The 14,867-nt window shown below is 38.2% G+C and overlaps 1 protein-coding gene across 3 annotated transcripts in view; it reads left to right on the forward strand.

Moving 5' to 3' along the window:
• The window catches only part of VCL (vinculin), a 60,425-nt gene that overhangs the window by 17,275 nt on the left and 28,283 nt on the right, over positions 1–14,867 (forward strand). For all 3 annotated transcript variants that reach the window (XM_048311024.1, XM_048311025.1, XM_048311026.1), the window contains exons 2-4: positions 5,146–5,216; positions 11,355–11,505; positions 13,406–13,514. In XM_048311024.1, the coding sequence (XP_048166981.1) occupies positions 5,146–5,216; positions 11,355–11,505; positions 13,406–13,514 (331 nt within the window). The remainder of the gene's footprint in view (positions 1–5,145; positions 5,217–11,354; positions 11,506–13,405; positions 13,515–14,867) is intronic.

The following is a 14,867-nucleotide window of genomic DNA, read 5'->3' on the forward strand; positions in this document are numbered from 1 at the left end:
GCTGCCATGCCAGGATGTACACAATCCTGTTTTGATATATTTGTTGTGGGGTATGCCCAGCCCCTGCCCTGGAGGGATGTCAGCTGAGATAAGGAGATTGTGTAATTGCCCAGCAGGACTCCCTGGAAAGGCAACCACTTCTTTGGTCACGGTGAGAAAAGACAGACCCACAATCCTTCAGGAGACCCTATGCAGATCCTTTGTAACCCACTGGCCTTTACCCATCCCCTGTATCCCTATAAAAGCTAGCCCTGTGCCCCTGTGAGACGCATATGCTCCCTCGTAGCTCCCCGTCGCCGGAGTACAGATAATAAAGCTGCCTTGTGCGGAACCAGCTACTCAAGCCTCTCGTCTCTCTCTGGTCTGGCTTGGCCTGGAGGCTGCCCTGCAGAGCTGAGCTGAAATCACGAGCTGACAATCACTAAAGAGCTGACAGCTTCTGCACGGGCCCTCCTAGGCAGCAGCTGAGGGAAGACACCGGGCCTTGGGAAGGCAATTCCTTTCCGGACTATCTCTCCGGACCGGTCACAGCTTCCTGGGTCAGAGCCACTGACCCCCTCACCAGCTGTAATAATTTACCACATAGATTATGGCAGCTAAGGGTTAGGCCATGATAAACATTCACTCCAACATCTGTATTTCTAAAAGAGCTGAGCAAAATAGATTGGAATACCAACAACTGCATCTTCTTGATAGTGTAAGTAAAGACAGCATGGGTGGCAATCAAATTACTGTGACTGACAAGAACAAAGGTAAACAGCCAAGTCCTGTTCTGCTTCTCTTTCCTGCCAGAGGTTCTTCCTGAAAACTTTCAGTGTAATTGTGAAACCAGTCATCAGAGCCCAAAAGGAAAACTGAACAACTGTAAAGTAGTTACTGAGCCCTTGCCACTTCGGAAGCCACTGAGACAAACCAGTGTCTGAATCAGTGTGGGATAATGGACCTGCTTTCTAGGCCTTCAGTGGACAAGCCTTGTCCAAGGGGTGAACTCTGAAAGGTATAGGATTTACAACTGGGTATCATTAATTTCAGTCATCATTTTCCTTTTGTTGTGTGCAAGTAACACCCCTCAGTATGGAACCTTAACTAAAAATTCTTTCCTGAAGATTTAATTCTTTCTGCCCATGTTGTATATTTCAGTCTTGACTGAAATGTATGTCATCTGTGCCAGCAGGGAATAAGCATAAATTTGGTGTAACTTTGGCTCACTTCTAGCTCAACTTGCATTTTTCCTAGTTGTGAGATCTGGGCCAGTGTTACTTTGTTAAAGTGCAGAATGTGTGGAAAGCCCTGGTAATTCTGTTTTGAGATGCATTCTAGATGTAGCTGTGCAATGTAGAGACTGTTGTCACTGTAGAATTAAAGCAAATACTTAAGTTTATTTTTTCAGGACAGACATCTAAAGAAGTTGCAGGGAACTTGATGGCACTCAACTGGTGAATAAGACATTTTTGATGTGAGATTTAATGTTCCTACTGTTGTGTCACAATCCTTCCTGAAAGCTTGCAAAACATGGAAGAATGCATAAACCAGGGAGTGGATTTTTATTGAGTTGTCCTGTGGTAAAGTTGCTTTTACAGCATACAGACCTAGGTCACTTTGTGTGGCACTTGGGTTTGTCAAGCAAAACTCATACTGCAGCTTATTTCTTGGGGGAGATGTGGGGGTCTGCTGGTGTAACAGCCAGGGCTGTTATGTGTTCACTGGATGATGATGAGGGAATATTTTTAGGCTCCTTGCTAAAATGACAGATGTTTTAAATTAAGCTTCTGGAACATTGCAAGAACTAATTCTTCTAAGGTCATCTTCCCTTTTAACAGGGGAAATCATATAAGCTGTGAGGAAAATGTTACTTCCAGCATTTGGCAAATTGTCAAACTGGTATTGTCAACACAGGCATTCAGAAGAATCTTTGTGTAAAAAAAAAAAAAAAAAAAAATGACCCTTAAACAATAAACTTTGGATTCCCATCTTAATTATTTGTGTTTTATTTGATATGATACGTTCAGGTTTTACTTTCAAACTGCAGAAGTAAAAAGGGCTAGATATTATTGAGTGCTTGTCTGTTTAAACATACTCTTATAGAATTACAGAAGCTGAAATTATTTCTCCTTCTCACTGAACAGCTGTTGTTTGCTATATCCAGCAGGCTAAGAAGGTGGTGGGCAAGGGACATTTTCTTGTTTTTCCTTCAGTAGAGGCAGACGTGACAAAAAACTGCAAAACTTGTTATAAGGAATAAACTTTTCCTGATGGAAACGTTTTCTTCCTTCTTCTCCAAGGAGAAAATTCTCCACATCAGAAAGCTTAAAGCATGTACTGGTCTTCTATTAACCAGTGGCAAATAGGACTTGCAGGAGACTTATAAACAAGGTTAAAGACCAAAAGCAGCAGGAAACATCAATCTCTTCTTCCTGCTTATAGCTAAATTCCTAGAAAGGCTTTCAGTGGCCATATATGCCCTCTGACTTGTGTGTGTCCCATTTCCTTTAAATTTCTTGACTTGGCTGCCTCTTGGTCCCTGCTTTTTTGAGCAGGGAGCAAGAAGGAAAATAGCTCACTCTTTATTCAACTGATTTGTCTCTATCTCCAAAGAGTTTGGAAATTATTATGGATGGGTAGAAGTTGTAACTAGGAAACTGTCTTGGTAAGGTTTGCTTGAGATCTCCCCTTACTCTATAATGTGCAGTGTTGAAATTAGGGTTATTTTAGTGTGTTAGTCAGGGCAGTTTCTTTGGAACCATGACTAATTGCCACTCCAACATTGTGTAATAGCAGGAGCTTCTATATCACTGTCACTTCCCAGTTAGTTAAGGAAAGATCATCTTAGTAGGTAAGAATATCTGAAACCCAAGTAGGAATCCTGTTGTTTTTTCTACATCTGTACTGTGGGCTAGAAATAAAATGTGCTTCTCAGATGATTGTTTTATATTAGCATGATGCTGGACAAGCTGCCTGTCTGAAATAAGGAATGTGTAGATACTACGTCTTCAAGAAAAAAGCCCCCTCATTTTCTTGGTATTGGATTGTGGGGAGGGTAGTTGTTACCTTGTGTTACGCTGCAGTGTGTCCAAAAATTGTTTAGGCCATGTAGAGTTCAAGCTGAAGAAACAGGATCTTGTGAAAACTAAGTGGGAAACAAAGCAACAAAAACCCCTAACCACAAAGCTCGAAGGGCAAACCCACTAAACTTTTTTGAGGATGTATATTTTTACTCATGAATGCGTCTTCATGTTTTGAGACTTTGCCTGTTAAATGTTATATGGAGTCCATTTGTTCTTTACATGCCATTTCTATACCTTGGCCACAACTGCGAACGGCAACAACTGGAAAGGTTAAATAACAGCTATGGCAACAAGGTTTTATATTTAAACAGATTCAGGAAGTGCATTCTGTGTTGGTGCTTAAAATAGGGTTGAAAGTCCTTTTTGCTAGACAAGTAGTGCACCTTTTTAATTGAGGCATCATAGAAGCTGCTTGAAATCTTGTGTCCTGTCTGTGTGGTATGTAGTGCTGAGGATATGAATGGACTTGGAAGAGAAATGTCATTGGAGTTCAGGGCAGTTTTTTGAGATTAAAAATCTCCAGTGTAGGCTTTATTTTTTTGCATTCTTTAAAGATTTACTCTTTTCGCTACACTGAATTATATGCAGATTGGTACAGCTGCAAGAAGATAAATCTTGAAGGCATGGTTCTTGTAAATAAAGTATTGCTCTTCATTTCTACCTGCTGCCAGTCTTTTGTCTAATGGTGTATAGTCCAGAGTTACTGGGAATTACTCAATTTTTTGTGTTGTTTTGATCATGCACATATCCATGCAAACTTGCGAGAAATATAAAGAATGTATTTCATGAGTGCAATGGAAATAATTAGAACAAAGCAGCCATACTCTGTCATGGGTCATGAGATACATTTAGGATCGTGCTCCTGAGGCATTGCCATGAAGTTCAGGAGTCAAAGCAACACTGCAGTGCTGTGCATTAGGAGGGTGCATGAGTGTTGGCGAACCTACTGTGAACGCAAGAGACAGAAACCTACCATAAAATTCCAGATCTTTAACTTTTTTTGCTCTTCCTTTCATTACTTTGAAGTATCTGTGTGACTAATTGTGAGTGTAGTACTAACAGATTTAAAAAAAAAAAAAAAAAAAAAGAAGTAGGCTAGGCTGAATCTGTTTGAAGCAAATAAAATACTCAGGCCAATGTACTTCTGTGAAGTTCTTCTGAAAAGGAGCAGACCAGGGAGAGACAGTTTTTGGCAAGCAGCAAAAATTTGCAAGGAAGCAGTGGTTCTGGAAGGCTGTACAGCATTAGAATTGGCAAGTGCTGTGCATACTGACACACTACATCTTCTGTCCAAAGCCAGTGAATCTCTTAAGCACCAGCTGATCAGGGATTTTCAGGGCTATCTTGTCTAGCTTGAGCAGGTCTGGCAGTTCTTAACACAAAGTAGTGTCTGGTTTAAAGACCTTCTGCTTTGTGATGCCTTTCTGAATAGCTTATTCAGCTGGAAAATACAGCGAACAAAGGAGCTGGAAATATTTTGTCAAGTTGGTGATCTCACAGTTCAGAGAGTCAGCTACCAATTATAAAGACTTCTATTGTGTAACACAAGAGCTAGTGTATAGAAAACTCCAGATCTTACTCTGTCTTTATTACCCTCTGCATAATTATTTTTTTGCCTAAAGGATGGTGTGGATGTGGGGTGTACTCTCAGTCATTAACTACATTTTTTCTAATAGACTAAGTTGATAGCAAAAGGAGGGTAATTTTTTTTAGCTTTGAACTTGATTTCTGACTTGTGGGGATTAGAACGGAGGGAAACCTTCAGAGTTCAGTGATTTAAGTTTTTACAACTAAGTGCAGGAAAAGTATAGTATTGTTTCTGTGGAGAGTAGGAAGAGGGTAAAGTGTCCTTGTGTGTCACCATTTAATTAGTAGAGATGTTGATTGGAAACAACTTACAATTTCTAAAGCATTAAGTTAACCCCAGTATATAGGGGTCTCAAAAGTAGACACAGCAACAAGAACCTGGTGAAAGGAGCTGTCATTAGTGCAAAGCATTTTTGTTGTTATTTCTCTGTTTGCTTTTATCTGGCCTTTACATTGAAATTTTGTTTCTTAAGTATGTCTTTTTCTCCTGCAGGTTGGAAAAGAGACTGTGCAGACAACAGAAGACCAGATCTTGAAAAGGGATATGCCACCAGCATTTATCAAGTAAACTAATTTTATTGTAAATCTTGTATTGTGGGTACAGGAAACCTGTTCAATGTCAGGAACAACCTCTGGCAGCAGGGATTTGTCGTGTTACATTCTGTATCTATGAGTATATACATATGGTATTTTTTCCTCTAAAAATAATAAAGAAATCAGAGTAATAATGGTACTTAGGTGTGTGTTGCTGTAGGTGTGCTTAACAGTGTCAGAGACAATGTGGTGTCTCAATCTTTTTCTGTTCATTTGGCTGATGGAAAAATGTGAATTTGTCAGTATAGGCAGCCGATAGCGTTACTGCCTGGAAACCTAAGGCACGTGAAGAGCTGCGACTTACTGCAGACAGTGCAGTAGAGACAGTAAGTCCGCTTACAGCAGGCATTCTTAATTCTGTGTCTTGGTGTAAAGGACAACTGACTTTCTCCTTCTGTTGTCTTAAGTCTTAAAAATGATACATCCCACCTTGCTGTGGAATTCTCAAGCTCCTTATTGCCACCTGACAGACTTCTATTGAAGTGACTTTCCTCTGCACTCTACTGTCTATGGTAACCTCTTTGTTAGTGTTGTCCAGTGTATATGCAATTACTGAATATTTTACTGTTATTTCCAAACACCAAACAAGCAGACAGTAAAAACAAGAAAACATTGAGACAACTGGGAAAATAGTAAAAGGAGGAAGAGAGGTGATGTCTAAAGAGAAAATTTATAGTAGGCAGTGAAGATGGATTTAGTTTATTGCATTGTAGGTTGACAAAATGAATAATTAAAATAATGCTTAGGACCAGGTGGTATTAGCATATGAGTTCAGGAATGAAATAGCTGAATTATTAGTGAAGTAGTCTGCCACTTGAGTATGTCAATCAAAGTGATGCTACAACCTGAGAAACTTTCTAGGGAACTCTGGGGAACAGGACATGTAGAGGTCTGATGTCCTTTTGGGGCAAATGATTAGAAATTCTGTATTAGAGAAGAGAGACACCCCACCTATCTATGGTGTGCTTTGGGTGAATTGACCGTGTTTCTGTGGAGGGAAATTCTCCCTTATAAATCTGTTGGTATTCTTAGAAATATCACAAACAGGGGAAAGGGTAGTCCATGTGATACAGTACACACTGATTTCTAAACTTGGCACAGTCTAGAGACCTTTAAGAAAGTGAAGTAGCTGCAGGGTAATTAGAAAGATTTTTGTATAAAAAAAGAGAAAATTCAAAGTGGAAGAGTATATGGTTAACCATGACAATGGCAGGAGGAAATCAGTAGGACTGTGGAGCTCTTTATTGGGGGTGTGCTTTTCACCATGTTAATAAATGCTCTGGAGACAAGGCTGACTTGTGAGGCAAAAGTATTTATGAGTGACCCCATGTCTTATGCAGGCCAGAGAGGTTAATGGATGACTCTGGGAAATTACAGTACCTTATTAATTGAAGTGACTTGATGTTAACTGTGGATTAAATTATTTTTAAGTACCTGAAATTATGCACACTTGGGAGAGCAGCAGGTCTAATGTCAGATAGGATGATTGAACCTACAATTTCCAGTAGTGAGCAAGGTCTTGGAGCTGTTACACATTGGTGAGAGCATCCTTACCTGGTCATAATGGTCAAAAAGTAAATAAAGTATTAGGTTTACCGTCACAGAATGAGAGATCTAAATGTCACGGTATGTTTTTCTTCCACAGCTTGAATACTGCGTGTACTGGTAGTCACACAATTTTAGAAAGGCTGTAGTAGTGCTGGAAAAAGCTCTTAGAAGGGCTTGGAGAACAAAAGCATGGAATTACTTCCGTATGAGGCAAAGCTGAGTAGACCAGAACTCCTTAGCATGGGAAAAGTGACAGAGGGGATTGAGGCCCTGACAATATCTAAGGAGGTATGAGTTGCATGGAGAAGATGAAAACTTATATTTTTTCCTGTGCAGAACTTGATAGGGGAATTACTTTAAGCTAGCAGTTTGTAAGCCAGCAGTAGGGAAGATTCTTTGTACAGCTAGTTGTGTACTGTTAAAACTCCTTATGTGGGTTTGGAGGTTAATAGCTAAGTACTTAGAGGAATCCATTGTGGGTTATCAAATAGACAAACTGCAGGAAGTCCCAAGAACTGAAAGTAGTTGAAGGATGGGAGAGTGCCTAGAGGAACTATGATAAATGCTTATCCTGTTCTTAACCTTCCTTAGGCTTTTACTTGCAGCTACTTTTGGAGACAGGATACTGAGCTAAATGGGCCTTTGATACAATCCACTACAGTATTTATCATGCTGTGTTCCTGCTGTGTGATCTTGTGTGGCTGTAGAGGAGTTCGATTTTTTTGAGGGCAGTGTTTGTTTAATGCAATAAGATCAAAGCTTTTTTCTTGCTTCTTAATTAACTGTATGCAAACATGTAATTTTGATTGTGCTAATTTTCTAGGATGTGGGGAATTTTTAGTTAATTTCCAGCTTCTTGTTCACCTAGACAAGTAAGGGATTAAGGAGAGAGATTTTTTTAAATTGCTGTACTGTATTCAGCCTTTGATCAAAATGTAGCAAACTGTGCAAGACTTCAATAATTAAATTACTGTAGAAATGTGATACAAGCACTGCTGAACAGTACCACTTTATGCTGGGTGCAAGAACTTTTTCTGCAGCAATTCACGACTGTGTGAACAATGATATAATGTAAAAAGGGAACCAAAGCTATCTGTTGTAGTAATGATGCCCACTTCACATAGTACTTACTATTCTAGATGCAGTAACATGAGCTAGGAATGTCCAATGGCTTTTATGAATGATAACATGTTTCATTTGTAGGTTTTTTGTTAATCTCGAGTTTATATCAAAATGAATTAGTACATGTTAACAGTTTCTTGTTAACATGGGGAGTATATTGTCCACGGGTATCTTGGTTATGGGGACAAGCGATAGTCGCAGGTGAGCTGCAAAGGGAGCCTTACCTTTTACTGCTGTAAAGGACAGAATTTAGATGCAAGAATTGAAAGAGATGAAGGTCTTTTTTTGGTTTTGTTTTCCTGAGAAGGAGATTTTGTTTCTAAAGCATTAATTCAGGAACTGGCATTCATTTTTAAGGGAGTGCTCCAGCAGAATTTTTACTGGCACATGGACGATGGGTAAGAAGCAGTACACGTGTACTAGCACTGCATTCCCTGTTTGTCTTTCCTCCATTCAAAAGGATCACCAGTCTTGGAGGATGGAGAGAAGATCTGTTTATTCTTTTGAAAGACCTGATACTGGCATTGAGGGTTTATAAGGAATATATATTATGGTAATCTGTAAAGCTTTTCAGTAGGAGTGTGATTGTGCAGCAAAATAACTTGCTGGCTGCTGAAAAGCTATCATGCATCCCTTCACTTGCTACTGACATAAACCACATTGGAACTGTTGACTTAGAGTTAAAAAATGCTGAGTTCTTTATCTTAATTGTCTTAATCACCAGGGAGTATGAGTAATGCATATAATTTACATCAGATGTTTTGCAATATGTTCCTATTACTTGTTAAGCTTCTCTTGTAAAGAAGGGAAGAACTGCAGTCTCTAGGCAAAGAACAGCGTTACACTATTTGTTTACACTGAGAATAAAAATTTATGTTTAACTTGCATGCACAAGCTCATGTAACAAATCAAGCAATAATGCTGTTCTGTGTTAACATTTTTTGGTAGCCAAGCTGTAGCTGCATTGCTGGTACCTGTATTAACAAATCACTGTTAATGTAAAATATTTACTTTTTACTTTATGTTTCTGAACTGCAAGTAATCTAAACTGTAGTGGTTAAACTGGAAAACAAACTCTGGGAAAAGCAGAGGTCAATCCTTAAACCTAAAACCTAAAATGATAGTTTAGCATAAGCTACTTTTTTTTTCCTCATGTTTTGTAAGGAATACATTTAACAGTGATGAAATGATTGACTACCTAAAGTAGTATGGTTAGGAATACTGTGACCAGTGTCTTCCCCGCAAAGAATCTGGCTGATGTTAAGACAGCTTTATTGTAATCGTGCCTCAAAAATAAATATACCTTTTTTTTATAAAGATACGTTGTTGGTTTTTTTATGTTGCAATATAATACAGAAATTAGAAACTTCACCATAGCAATGAACTTCTATTTGAAGCTTCTGAACGTGTTTGATTCCTGTGATAGAACAAGTGGTTCATTGCATTTTTAGGGGTTTTTGGTTGTTTGTGTTGTTGTTTTGGTTGGGTTTTTTTAATGGAAGTAAATTAATACCTTTTTTTCCTAATCTTTTGCTTCCTAGGATGTGTGCTTTGCAGGGGATGAAGTGTGTCTGATTTTCAGACACCACTGTGCTTTCCTTGTGCACAGCTTATACTCCTGAAGTATTTTAAGTGCATTGGGAAGTTTATACAAAATAGGCGTTATACTAGTGAAATTCAAATTTACCTTTAAGAGGTTCAACCCTAAAAACTATAAAAGAAAACTTTGAATCTTTAGAAACACTATTTTCACTAATTATGGTGACTTCTGGTGTAATACACATTTATGTTAATTCTTTTCTTAACAAATGAAAAAGCCAGCCTTGAGATAATTATTAGTATTAAACAGATACCCATGAAATTAAACTGTAGGAAATTAAGTATTTCTGAGCCTATAGCTCTGAGCTGCTGAATAGGTGATTTGTTTAATCCCTTTCTTGGCAGAGTTGAAAAGAATAAACGTGAGAAGCAAGCACGGAAATCTAATTTAGTGAAGTCAGTTGACTTTGATAATACAGCTAAGTGCATTGCATAGTAATGAGCAGACCCTTTCCACTTTCTGCCTTGAAGTCCTTCTGCATTTCTTGCTCAGTTATGAGTTCCCACCATCTGATACGCTGAGCAGATGTCTCAGAAAAAGAGCAGGTTATGATAATGCAGCTGGTCCAATTTGATCTACTCTAGGGAGCTATTAGCTGAAAACTTTACTTTCTGGACAAAAGTGTTTTCCTGTAATGGGTGTCTTATTTCTACTGGTTAAATTGAGATGTAACCATTAAGTTCTAATATTTGTGTTAGCAAAGAATATGGAGGGGAAAAATGGGTTAACTGTAACTTTCCAAAAGTACTTAACTAAAAGATGATAAGAGAGTGTATCCAAGTGTTCAGTAGAAAATGGGCTATGTGACAAGCATGCAGAAATGATGGTAAGAGGTAGCATTGTTGTAATAAAAGTGTTCAATGTTTGTTGGATCCTCATGTTACTGAATGAACACCTGGCACTCATGTGCGCAGAGCCTGTGTATTACACTACACTTAAAGGAAATGGGAGACAGTGGAGGAAAGTCACAGTGTAGTCAGTAACTACAGTCATGAGTAGCATAGCTAACATGAAAGGGAAGTCTGAATTTTGTATTTTGCAAAGTTGTCACAAGGTAATTTAAAGAGAACAAAACCAAAACATTTTCAGTCTTCCAATTTTTGATATTTTAAAATTGTTAAATGGTTTGATGGAACCTAATTTCAGAGCTCATTTTCTTCTTGGAAGTACCTTTTGTGTTACTGTAGTTACATACTGTAATATCTTGCTAAACCTTTCTGCTTTTATGTCTGGCATTGCAAGCTGCATTTGAACATTGTACCTTACCACTACATTTTGTGGTTATTTTAAATGCTCTTTCTAAGAATGTTAACATTCTGAAGACCTGGACTACAGCTTCAAAGAGTAGGGCACAGTGTCTTGGTTTTCTTAAGACTGTGTTATTTTGTCTTAATGTGTAGCTGTCATTTAATATTTATTAATGGCGACTGCTACTTGAATAACAATGCCTATACAAGGCTGATAAAAGTTAACAGTTACTTTGATTGTGAAGTCCTAAAAGAATAATTGTTTTGTTCCCTGTCCTTGAAGCCTGTTAAGGTATTTTGCTGGGTTGGGAGCTCTCCTTAGTGACACTGTACTGTGTGCTCTATAAGGGGTACATTAAACATGGGAAGATTGTGTGACCGGTGAAAAACTGGGTTGTATGGTTGCTGGTGACTTCCTTGTTAGAATAAATACAATAAATACTCTTGCCTTTTAAACTTAAAGGTGCAGAATGATCAGTTTGCTTGCGATGCTTCAGGTGGTAAACTTAAAAATAAATCCAACATTTCCTCAAGTCCGTTGTCATACTGACAGAAGCTAATCAGCAAGTGTTGTCTGCTGGCTTTCCACAGAGTGGAGAACGCCTGCACCAAACTTGTTCGGGCAGCCCAGATGCTCCAGGCAGATCCTTATTCAGTGCCAGCTCGTGACTATCTCATTGATGGATCAAGAGGAATCCTTTCTGGAACATCAGACTTGCTCCTGACATTCGATGAAGCGGAGGTAGGAATCCCAGCATGACTGACATAGGTGCCTGCACAACAGTTGTAAGTTAAAATGTCCCCCTAAATAGATGAGCTGAACCGAACTGTTGAATAGATTAATGAGGGTTTGACCATTTTAGCTTGATTGGAAGCATATTTTGCATTTCTTTCTGTCAGAAGGAGCTTAGACTTGTTGCTCTGTTTTGTTAGGAGCATTTTTGCATGACATAATGTTTAGGTGTTGCCTGTGATTATTGCTCAAAAAGGCCAGATCTCATCAGCTGTCTGATATCTTCCTGATGCTTTTCTGTATTTCCTTCACCACACCCCTTACTGATCCTTATATTTTCTGTATCCCTTCACTGAAAAGCCCCTAGGCCACTTTCTAAGTGTTTGTCTGGCTCATTAGCTCAGGTAATTTAATTGGCCTTGGGGCATGAGAGGTAATACAAATTTGGACTGGCTGGCTGGTCAGGCAGAAGATGTATTCTGATAAATCTAGCAGTTGCTACGTTTTGGCTTCTGCACAAGCCAAAAACTGACTCAGAAGTGCTTTTTCTCCATCCTCATATGTACAAAACCCCCCCCCCATAGTTGCAAGGAAGCTTAAATGTCTTATATTTGAAAATTTTTTTTTGTTACGAATCATAGTTTTGATGCTCTTTCTGGGCATGTGGAGTCTTGCTCATTTCTAGATAAGAAGTATCGTGCTACAATGAAGAGATAAAGCTCATGCTGTTAGAAACGCTGATGTTAATCCTAATTTTGCAACAATCTGTTAACCTATGGAATTGTCTTGCTCTTCTTGTTGTTGTGAGTGGTCTAACATTGTATTCTTGTCTAATTTAATCAGCTCATGGCACTGTTAGCATGTTCCTCTGAAAGGAGGAGAATGCCATGAGATTTCTCTGTGGCAGTTCTGATTCTCATTATTTTAAATGTTTTTTAATAGAAGTGTTACAGGACTTTCAAGGAAGTTAATAGCTTTTAATCTCTGTTTCTAGTGTTTAGGAAATGAATTGACTTTTGTGAAGTTAATGCTTTGTGGAACTCACCTGACAACTCCTTGCTAACCAAAAGAAAGACATTAGTCAGGAATGATTGACTTTTCACAAGTACTTAAGTTGGCATGTGTCTGTCCTGTGTTTCAATGTAAACTAACATTGGGACAAACTGAAATGAGTTTCTGAGGAAGCTTTGATCTGTTCCAGGTCCTGAGGACTGCATGTGGTTGCTACATATTAAATATTAATTAACTTTCTCTTTGATAAGAATTTTATGTAGTGATGTCAGAAGTTATGTGGTTCAGGAGGTTAGAAGATGTACTGACAGACTTATTTTGGAATCAAATGTGAACTGAAAAAGTTAAGCTGAGGCAGAGGTCCAGAGGTAAATTAAGTACAGCCTTCACAGATTTTTCTGGAAAGTTTGAGGTGTTGGATCTGTCTTCTCTGCTGGAATGCTGAGTAATGCTTTATCCATATGTAAAGCTGTATGGTGAATGATACTTCCTCTGAAAGCTTGAAGTCTGCTTTTTATGTAGTTTTGCTTTGTGATTTAAGTTAAATATTTTAATTGATGAAATTGCAATAAAAACTTCAAGCATGACAGCATACATAGATGAAGTTCTTTCTAACCTATTTTCTCAATGTTAGCGTTCATTTACCTTACAAAGTGAAAACATTGGAAGTAGGATTTTGCATTTCTGAGTAGTGGAAAGCTGATTAAATATTGGCTTGTCATTACGGAACTTGACTCATGGCATTTTGGGTAATTTACACAGTATTTCAGCCTTTTGTGATTGCCCATTTGTCATGTTAGCAAATGCTGTAACTAAACTGTTCTAATAACAGGTTTGCATTTCTAATTCAAGTGTAACTTAGCTTTACCTAAGGAATAATGGCATGTTCCTCTTTTAGGTCCGTAAAATCATCCGTGTCTGCAAAGGAATATTGGAATATCTCACTGTGGCAGAAGTGGTAGAGACAATGGAGGATTTGGTGACTTACACGAAGAATTTAGGGCCAGGTTTGGTTTACTCCAGTCTTTCATAAGTATACTAAGAGTAGTCTTTTCCACTACTTTGTTTTCCCTCCAACACCTTCCTCACCCAAGTTTTTGAATGTTGGGACAATGGTAAAGCAGTTGCTTTGCAAGTTTCTATTGGAAAGACTGACTCTGTGTGTTTCGTAGTCTCTTCTAAGAAGGCAGATGATGTTGGTAAATTATATGTGCTACATGGATGATATGTACTATACTTTTCCTATACTGTGAAGGAAGTAAGTATGCATTAGTAAGGATAAAACAAAAAAAAAATGAAAAAGCTGTGTAACTAAGCACTCACAGATATAAAATCCATTAAGCTGATAAAATGTCTGTACTGGCTGAGATAGATAGCCCAGTAGGAATTTCTTGGAATAGTATAATCTATATGTCATATATTAACATCTTAATGAGGTTGCAGAAATAGCTGTCTTGAAGTATAATACAAAAGCCCAGCTGTTACAGCAATTCTTTGTTCGCTTTTTGATGCTCCTTCACTACTCGTTTACTTCACTGTGTTAAGTCACACTTTCAGTGGTGGAAGTGATTGGTCTCAATCTCTTTATTGTTGTAGAGGAAACCTACCATTAATCTGCGTCATCTGCTATTTCAAATGCTTTAGCTTCAGCATGGAGTAGTTAACAAAAAGTTAACACCAAGTATTTAACAAAAACATTCTGTAAAATTGAGATGTGGTGGTGGCAGGAAGTGTAGGAAGATGCTGGAATTAAAATTACACTGAACTAAAGAACGCTTATATAAAAACCTCGGGAATCTAGTTAATACTTTATAGATACATGTGTAATGTGCTAGGTGATGAATGAAATGAGCAAGAGCTATCGTGGCACAGAGCATGTTTCTAGATTATCCTGTTTTTATTTAACACGTGTAGACTTGACCTTGTTTCTAGATGTGGAAAAACTTTAAAGTTCCATATGGAGGTAAAGTGTTCTCTAAACGTTTATTTCCCATCAGAAGTTACCTTCAAGTTTTTGTCTCATTTTGAACAGGAAAAACATAAAACAAAAAGGGCAATCTTCTCTTTTCCTGAAACTTTTTCTTCAACTTGGTATATACACTTCTAGTTTCTCTGTGGTTATTGTCTTACATGTCTTTAAAATGGAAGTTTCCCCTAACTTCAGTTTGCTCTGTTTGGCTCAGTTACCAGCATTTGGGTCTTTTCACTGAACCTCGCAGGCGTAATTTGCTGTTACATGTGTATGACAGAGGTCTTGGGCAAGTGTCTTAGAGTGAGATGTAGGCTTGCTACCTTTATTGCAAATAATCTTCTCTAAATTCACGGTATTCTGAATAAATAGTGAACCTTGTGCTTCTGGA

Source organism: Corvus hawaiiensis, chromosome 8 (genome assembly GCF_020740725.1).
Source record: "Corvus hawaiiensis isolate bCorHaw1 chromosome 8, bCorHaw1.pri.cur, whole genome shotgun sequence".
In the NCBI taxonomy this organism is placed as follows: Eukaryota; Metazoa; Chordata; class Aves; order Passeriformes; family Corvidae; genus Corvus; species Corvus hawaiiensis.